Raw genomic sequence first — 7,552 nt, 5'->3', positions numbered from 1 at the left:
ATGAGGCGGTCCTGGTGCGTCCCGCAAGTCGCTTTCCTACGCTCTGGACTTCCACTCGCCTTTCGCAGCTCGCTCTCAACGCCGTCGCTCGTCATCGCAAGGAAACGTCGTCCCACTACGGCCTCGACTCCTCCTCGATCCCCTCAGAACCCTGGTCATCCCGTCCGCTGCTTCTCGACAGCCTGCAGTGGCACTTCGAAGCGACGGATGGTCTTCTACGCGAGCGAGTGCGCGAGCTGGGCGCGCGAGTTGACGAGGAGCCGGCGCGGTTCGGTCGGAGAAGCAGGCGTTCCAGGCAGAGCTGAAGACGCAGATGGCGGGCGTTGCGGAGTATGTGTTCGCGGCGTTCGAAAAGCGGTTGCTGTACCTCGAGACGTGCGTCGGCGGTCCTTCTCCTCGAGTCCTTCGTCGCTGACATCGCTATCGAACAGCGTGAACGGCGACGCACCAGCACCTGAGCTGCGGCAAGTACGGGAACGGTATATCGAGGTCCGGCCACGCTTCATTCGCATGCTGGGTGAGTCGCCCTCCTACGCTGACTACTGAAGACGGGCTGACTCGTTTCTTCCAGTCGCGATCGGCAAGGTCGCTGCAGCGTACGAGCTCGGCGAACGACACCACGACTTCGACTCGCTCGTCCACCTCTCGAACGACCCGACTCACGGCTCATCGTCTCGCTCCGCTCGTACCTCGACCAGTACCGCCGGGACTTTGCCTTCCCGCTGTACCGCTTCTACCTGGACCAAGGTGCGTGCTTTCGAGTCAGCATAAGCTCTCGTGCTGATCTTGCTGTGCCATTAGGCAAGCTGCGGACGCTGCTCGAGCCGGAAGAGGCGCATCGCCCTTTGCTTACCGCTTTCCTCGACTCAACCGACAGTAACAGTGCGTCGCTGTGCTTCTCTCGCATGCGAACAGCAGCTGACGCGTCACGCAGAGCTCGCTTGGATCAAGGACGTCGCCATCGACCGCTTCGACCACGCCAGTCTCGCGCTCTCGACCGAGGCGGTTGAGGAGCCGTCAGTCGCGACCAAGAAGGTGTGCCCGCTCAGGCGTCTTACCACCGCCCATGTCGCTGACTTTGGCGACCTCCTGCAGCTCATGCTGTCACTCAGCAAGCTCGCGCAAGCCGCGCAAATCGACCAGCTGGCGCTCGAGGGCGAGGAGGTGCAGCGAGCGCTCGTAGGTGAGCTAGCACGTGCGGTGGCTGTCCTCGATGCTTGGCTGACGGGCTTTTTGACGCAGCTGTCGATGACAATTTCGACCTCGTCAACACCCAGCAGAACCTGTCGACGTTCTTCAGCTCGCTCCTGTCCGGCACCGAGGTGCGCATGCCGTCGACGGAACAAGGCGAAGTTGTCGCTGCCCGTATCGCTCCCGCCCTCACCGATCGACCGGCGCTCACCTGACAGCTGGCGAGTCTCTGCGCGCGAGTTTTTGCAGACGAGGCGATCTCTCCCGAAGGCCTGATCGACATCCTCTCGCCTAAGGAGAACAACAACGAGCATGCGAGCGACTTTGCCGCCAGTCTCGACGTGCTGTTGTGAGCGAAGGACTAGCCGGATACTCGTCGGAGGGTTGCGCTCGAGAACGTCTGGCGGCGGGTGTACACCCAGGACGAGTGCGTGCGAATACCCGAGCACGACATGGACTTTCCACTGACGCTTTGCGTCGCAGCTGGGCGGCACTGCGGTCTTCAGCGGGCCTGAAGGACGAGGAGATGGCTGCGGCTCTGCGCAACACGGCTTTCTACGCTACGCTTGCGGCAGCTCGCAAGGCTCGTGAGTTATTAGCTTGCTTCGCTCTGGGCAGTACTGACGTCCGCCAATGCAGGTCAACCACAAGACATGCTGCTCGAACCGTCCCGCAGCTTCTCTTCCGCGACACCCGACGAGCTCGCCGCTCGCTTCCCTGATCTGCCGTTGTCGACCATTGACGCCTTAACGGCGACTACGAGCAGGAAGGCCGATTGCTAAACGAGGCGATGCAAGCCGGGTTGGAGGCCTGCTGCAAGGAATGTGTGCGGCTGCTGGATGAGGAGCAGGAGGGCGCATCCACTCAGGAGGAACTCGGTGGCTCGGCAGTGATGGTCGAGTAGCGGCTGCAGCTGTGGAACGAGCAGATGACCTTGAACAACATTCAGCGCTTCTGTTGTGCACGTCTAAGTCCCTCTCCCGTCCTTGTCCGAGCAGTATGCTGTGGTGCTGCGCTCTAGGAAGTAGTTCCACGTTCAGCAGAACGTCGTACGTGTGCTGGGGATTTGTTTCATGGCGAGCGAGAGGGGGGGAGAGGGGAAAGAGAAGCGGAGGCGACGGTTCTGCGGGTGGCGTCCGGCAGGTTCGACGGCTTCGGCGCCGCAATGGATTGGAAAGCATCTGATGTGAGCTGCAGGGCTCGTACAGCCTGTCCAGAGGCCCTCGTCTGGCGGTAAGTCCTCATCAGTCCGAGGGAGGAAGCGAGGGGAGATAAAGCGAGGGAAGGTCACTGGGACTCGCATGACCGGCTTCGCTGAGGCGCTGAGCTATCTGAGGACCAGCTGCAGTCGTCGCAAGCTTGCTAGTAAGGCGAGGCGGGAGCAGCAGCGCAATGTCGCTGGCGAGGAGGCGAAGTGGCTGGTTTCCCTCTCGCCATTCACGCTCACATCATAGTCTCGCTGATTCTGCGCTTGCTTACACTGCTCAGCATGCCCTCTACGGCGTCCACTTCGTCTCACGATCCTGCTCCCGCTCCTCCGCCTCCTGACGAGCGGATGCCTCTCTCCTCCGTCCCCGACTTGACCAAGTTCTTCCCGCCGCTGATTCAGGACGCCATCTGCGCCGAGATGAACCGAGGTGCTGATGGCGTTTACTACGACGAGTTTGAGCAGCTGTACTGGATGTATTCGGGCTGGGAGGAGGTACGGGAGGCTTTTGAGCGCGTTTGGCGTCCAATGGCCGTCGAATGGGAAGAGTTTCGACGCCGGCAATCGTTTGTCCGCAGCTTCGGGAATGCACAGGCACGGGCAGCGCTGGCGCACGAGTATTCCGGCCTGATCGCGGCAGCAACGCGGATGTCTCTGCTACGGCAGGGACCTGCTGGTCAGTCCAGCCTCTAGATGCTGGAGAACCAGCCAGAACTGAGATTCTCTGCCGTAGGACTCGCCATCCTCCGTCAACGGCACTTCGCCCGGCACCCGAAACTAAACTACGCAAGGAGGCTTACTTCGCTTCCCTCCCTGCATAGTCGCCGCGATACATTGCAGCGAATCGCGGAGACGCTCCGAAGCTCGGCACACAAGCTTACGGGATACCCAGTACTCGGACTATAGCGGAGTGGGGCGAGATGCAGCTCTCGATGAGGAGCAGGAAGGCAGTACGGGGAAGGAGGGGCTGGGTGGCTCGGCTTCGTTGGTTGAGTAGCTTCTGACAGCACTGGGATGACAAGCGGGCTTGGTCTAGCAATGCGCGTTCAGGCGTTGCCTTTCCTCCTTCCCTCGTTTCCACACGAAGACCGCGTCGTTCCCGCTCTTTCGCTGCCAACTCGAGTCCAAGCGTCCCGATCCCCGGATATGTCGTGCGTTCGCGCGCTGCGACATCTGGGAGAAAAGGAGGAAAAGGGAGCGGCGGTGGTAGATTTGCGGGCGCGTGTAAGCAGTTTCAGTTGTGGCGTGGCAGCGGTCGATTCAAGAGCATCAACGGTAGGCTTCGGCTGCGGGACAGCTCCTCGCAGGCTCCTCGCCCATCGAGAGATCCTCATCAGTTCGAGGAGGCCAGCGGGTCGAGGGGAGAGGGGGGCGGGGATAAGGAGGCGCGCATGCGGGTGCGGCAACTTCGGAAAGTATGCGAGAAGCTCCTGCAGCGATAGTAAGCCTGCTCGTAGCGTGAAGCGAGGACAGCAGCGCAGTGACGGCGGCGAGGAGGCCAAGTCGCTGGTCTCGCTCTCGCCATTCACAATCGCTGCTCAGACTGCTTTGCTGAGACCGTTGCGTGTACGCTTGTGATGCCCCCGACGGCGTCCACGTCGTCCCCCGCTCCCGCTGCTACTCCTCCGCCTCCAGACGAGCGGATCCCTCTTTCCTCCGTTCCCGACTTGGTGAAGCTCTTCCCGCCGCTCATACAAGACGTGCTGGGAGACGAAACAGCCCGGGGAGATGCCGGCGCCTATCACGACGAGTTGGAGCAGCTGTATTGGATGTACTCGGGATGGGAGGAAGTCCTCGAGGACTACAAGCGAGACAGTCAGGATTACACCGCAAAGGAGGAACAGTTCAATGCAGACGAAGTGCGAGCTGCACACGGCACCATGCGGGACTGGGGGCGGGTGCAGGCAAGGCGGCCTCAACTGGAGGAATCGCGGCGCGAGTTGCGGATTCGAGCGCAAGGACCCGCAGGTGCGCTCAGCAGACCCGTTGATCTTCTTAGACCGGTACTGACACGGGGTTCAAAGGGCTCGCCAAACTACGCGAGTCCCACCTTGCCCAGCATCCAATGCTCGATCCAGCCCAACGCCTTTCTGCTTTGCCGAGCGTCAACAGCCGTCGCGGAGGATTCGCTAGACTGGCGAACCTAGTTGCAAAGCCACTACATGCTTTGCTCGGCACTTCCGCCGTCCGCATTTGACGACTGGCAGACGACCTGCCGCAGTCCTCGTCTGCGTCTTCGTAGGGCGCCCAGGCTCCTCCGTCAAGCCCTTTCTCCCTCCCGCGGTCCTGTTGACAGGAGCTTCCCTCTGCGGGAGATCCAGACTCGTGCGGGAAACGGAGAAGGCGACATGGCCCGCGCATTCTCGGGATGACCGGTTTTTAGCGATACAAACGACAGAACGTGTACCTCCTCCTACACCAGTCTCAAGAACAGCAGACACAACAAGGGTATGGAGGTGGAGGGCGAGTGGGAGTCCGCGAGACTACTTGCTAGCGAGGTCCCACAGGAACTCGCTCCACTTGTAGTCGTTCGTCGACGAGTCGAGCTGGACTGTTCGTGCGTCGCGACTGTTTTGCGAGCCTGCGCGAGGGAGTGAGCGTGAGTGAGGCGCGGATTGGAAGCTCGTCGTGGAAGCGAGGACTTACGAACGACGATCTTGGAGTAAATGCCGTTCTCCTCGACAGGAATGAAGCCCATGTCGCGGTACAGCTTGATGCGGAGGCTGCGGGGCCGCGCAGAACGCGTCAACTCGCGCCATCGAAGGAACAGGGATAGACGCTCGACACGCACACTTCGCTGTTGAGGTCCATCGCATCGACCGCCTCCGCCTCCTCGTCCGTCAACTCCTGCTGCAACCGCTCGAGCTCGCCCTGCAATCGGTACACCTGCTGCTCGAGCTCCGAATTGGCCTTCATCTTGCTCAGGCGCGACTGGCGCAAGCTCGTCATCTTGGCTTCGTGCGCTTGTGTTGTTGGATGGGCGGAGGAGCGTTGAGAGGCGAGTTCGGCTTGCTTGTGGTCGCGTGCGATGGCTGGGTTGCGACAGCGAAAGAAACGATGAGTACAAGGCTTTGAAAGCTTTGACTGGCGAAGCTGCGCCCTGCGTTCCCACTCACCTCGCAAATCCTCCCTCGCCTGGTCAACCCTCTCCTTCGCCCTCGCGCGGAACTCCTTCAGCCGCTGCTCCGCATAGACCACCTTCGCAACATCGTTCATCTTGCCGTCGTCGCTGCCGTCGACCGAGAAGATCGAGTGCAGGCCTTGGAGGAGCGACTCGAACTGGTCGTCAAAGTCGTGTTCGGGAGGGATCTCGAAGGTGGACATGGTTGCAGGCGAGCCGTAGAGTGTCTGTAGGCTGGCGGACGGTCAGCACGAGGGGCGAATAACGAACATCAGTCCACGCGAAGCGCGGGTCGATGAACATGGGCGGGTCGCGTCGGCGGGGAAACAAGCGAGCGTGGGACCAGCGCGGGTAAACAGGACGCACTGTAGAGGTTCAGTAAGCGGTCTCAGCAAGCGGTCAAGCGGTGTGAGCGAGGTGAGCCAGGTGTGTGCACGATGTCAACCTGCGCGATCAAGGTCTCGCGGCGACGACAGCGATGTCACGGCCCTTGACAGTCGCAGAGCTGCGAGACGCACTCGCTGCACTCTCACTTGACTCGCGAGGGACCAAGAACACGCTCAAGAAGCGCCTCGCTCGAGCTACTCGCTCACTCTCCCGCTCGTCCTCGCCAGCTCGACCACCCGCCCGCGAACGACAGACAAGACCGCCTGACCAGCTCTTCGACAGCTTCCTTGTGTTTGATGTCGAGGCGACGTGCGAGGAGATTGAAGGGCCGTGGGGGAAGCTGGCTTTTGCGTGCGTTTGCGGTTCCTCCCTCTCTTAGCTCCCGTCCGCACGGCTTACCCGCCCTTGCTTTCCTCTGCAGCTACCCGAACGAGATCATCGAGTGGCCAGTGATCCTGCTTCAATGGAGGAAGAAGCGGCGACGGGACGCAGGGCTTTCCGAAGCGGGTGAGGAGGAAGACGGCGACGACGAGGACGACTGGGAGCTTGTGCAGACGGCCGAGTTCCACTCCTACGTCAAGCCGACTTGGCGCCGGACCCTGTCGGCCTTCTGCACCGAGTTGACGGGCATCACGCAGGTGCGCTGACCTTTCGCGTTGACTCGTCTCTCGCTCGACTGACCTTTCGACGAACAGCGGGATGTCGACTCGGCTCCGACATTCTCGCAACTGTGTCGCAACTTTCACCGCGACTTCATCATCAAGCACAACCTCTTCACAAGTGAGAACAAGACAGTTTGGGTGACTGACGGGCCTTGGGGTGCGTTAAAATCTCTCTCGCGTTCGCTCAGATTGCGAACAAGTGACTGATTGGGTCTCTCCTTGACAGACCTGCGAGACTTTGTCGCCAAGACCTGCTACCTATCCAATACACCTCGACCACCCTGGCTCGCCGGCGAGATTATCGACCTCCGCCTGCTCGTCTCTTCCTTCTTTGCCGGTCTCAAGGAGACGAACGGACCAAGCCAGCTCGACGGCAGCTTGTCGAATGCCTTCGGAGCACTCTCGGTGAACGAGGAGGATCCGCAGACGGCAGCTGCGAACCCAGCGGCTTCTCTCGCCCAACCTCTTCCGACACCCATTGCGGGCCCGCTCTCAGCTTCTTCCGCTGTTCCCATCCCCTCGACTACGACCTCACCCGACCCGCCCGTTCCAGCCTACCTCCCCTCACATCAGCTCACCGCGCCCTCGTCCCTCTCCCTCCCTTCAGTCCTCGACTCCCTCACCCTCCCACCCTTCTCAGGCCGCCTCCACTCCGGCCTCTCCGACGCCCGCAACGCCTCCCGCATCCTGATCGACCTCGCACACCGCGGAGTCGTCTTGCAGACGAATCGGAGGGTTCCGGAGGGCGGGAAGGGAGGGAAGGAGAGGAGGTGGGGGTGGATGAAAGGAGGGGAGGGAGCGAGGAGGGTCGACTGGGAGGGTTTCTTGCAGAAGGAAAGGGCGAGGTTGAGTACGAGGGAGGCGGAGAGGGCAGTCGAATTGGCGCAGAAGAGGCTAGGGTGAGGCAGGACGAACGTGGGAGAACCGTACAGCTGTTGTTGTCATTCTAGGCGTGTCGCAAGACTACGCAGCAGCGTCCATCGA

At 61.2% G+C, this 7,552-nt stretch overlaps 6 protein-coding genes across 6 annotated transcripts in view; 4 read left to right on the top strand and 2 right to left on the bottom strand.

Annotated features, from left to right (window-relative positions):
- Nucleotides 1–1,973, top strand: part of RHTO_02857 (nuclear pore complex subunit Nup133, putative) — a gene marked incomplete at both ends in the record, with an annotated part of 4,467 nt that extends 2,494 nt beyond the window's left edge. Inside the window, 11 exons of the mRNA XM_016416530.1 lie at nucleotides 69–227; nucleotides 287–375; nucleotides 432–517; nucleotides 572–747; nucleotides 807–882; nucleotides 935–1,035; nucleotides 1,096–1,183; nucleotides 1,243–1,365; nucleotides 1,441–1,540; nucleotides 1,675–1,778; nucleotides 1,831–1,973. Coding sequence (XP_016276249.1) covers nucleotides 69–227; nucleotides 287–375; nucleotides 432–517; nucleotides 572–747; nucleotides 807–882; nucleotides 935–1,035; nucleotides 1,096–1,183; nucleotides 1,243–1,365; nucleotides 1,441–1,540; nucleotides 1,675–1,778; nucleotides 1,831–1,973 — 1,245 coding nt within the window. The remainder of the gene's footprint in view (nucleotides 1–68; nucleotides 228–286; nucleotides 376–431; nucleotides 518–571; nucleotides 748–806; nucleotides 883–934; nucleotides 1,036–1,095; nucleotides 1,184–1,242; nucleotides 1,366–1,440; nucleotides 1,541–1,674; nucleotides 1,779–1,830) is intronic.
- Nucleotides 1,974–2,262: 289 nt separating this feature from the next.
- On the bottom strand, nucleotides 2,263–2,494 carry RHTO_02856 (uncharacterized protein; the record flags this gene model as incomplete). The annotated part of the gene is made up of 2 exons (XM_016416529.1): nucleotides 2,263–2,418; nucleotides 2,483–2,494. 2 exons carry the CDS (start codon nucleotides 2,492–2,494, stop codon nucleotides 2,263–2,265), a joined length of 168 nt encoding a protein of 55 aa, XP_016276248.1.
- Nucleotides 2,495–2,680: 186 nt separating this feature from the next.
- On the top strand, nucleotides 2,681–3,091 carry RHTO_02855 (uncharacterized protein; the record flags this gene model as incomplete). Its single annotated transcript, XM_016416528.1, has 1 exon — nucleotides 2,681–3,091. The coding sequence occupies one exon, from the start codon at nucleotides 2,681–2,683 to the stop codon at nucleotides 3,089–3,091; it is 411 nt and encodes a 136-aa protein (XP_016276247.1).
- An 884-nt stretch (nucleotides 3,092–3,975) lies between these two features.
- Nucleotides 3,976–4,595, top strand: RHTO_02854 (uncharacterized protein; the record flags this gene model as incomplete). Its single annotated transcript, XM_016416527.1, has 2 exons — nucleotides 3,976–4,366; nucleotides 4,423–4,595. The coding sequence occupies 2 exons, from the start codon at nucleotides 3,976–3,978 to the stop codon at nucleotides 4,593–4,595; spliced, it is 564 nt and encodes a 187-aa protein (XP_016276246.1).
- A 286-nt stretch (nucleotides 4,596–4,881) lies between these two features.
- On the bottom strand, nucleotides 4,882–5,722 carry RHTO_02853 (Kinetochore-Ndc80 subunit Spc24; the record flags this gene model as incomplete). Its single annotated transcript, XM_016416526.1, has 4 exons — nucleotides 4,882–4,979; nucleotides 5,045–5,121; nucleotides 5,190–5,430; nucleotides 5,515–5,722. 4 exons carry the CDS (start codon nucleotides 5,720–5,722, stop codon nucleotides 4,882–4,884), a joined length of 624 nt encoding a protein of 207 aa, XP_016276245.1.
- Nucleotides 5,723–5,997: 275 nt separating this feature from the next.
- Nucleotides 5,998–7,471, top strand: RHTO_02852 (double-strand siRNA ribonuclease; the record flags this gene model as incomplete). The annotated part of the gene is made up of 4 exons (XM_016416525.1): nucleotides 5,998–6,257; nucleotides 6,328–6,544; nucleotides 6,602–6,725; nucleotides 6,795–7,471. The coding sequence occupies 4 exons, from the start codon at nucleotides 5,998–6,000 to the stop codon at nucleotides 7,469–7,471; spliced, it is 1,278 nt and encodes a 425-aa protein (XP_016276244.1).
- Between the last annotated feature and the right edge of the window lie 81 nt (nucleotides 7,472–7,552).

Source organism: Rhodotorula toruloides, assembly GCF_000320785.1.
Source record: "Rhodotorula toruloides NP11 unplaced genomic scaffold Scaffold2, whole genome shotgun sequence".
NCBI classification, from domain to species: domain Eukaryota; kingdom Fungi; phylum Basidiomycota; class Microbotryomycetes; order Sporidiobolales; family Sporidiobolaceae; genus Rhodotorula; species Rhodotorula toruloides.
The sequence above is the reverse complement of the archived record's forward strand: the minus strand, read 5'-3'. Positions and strand labels throughout refer to the sequence as shown.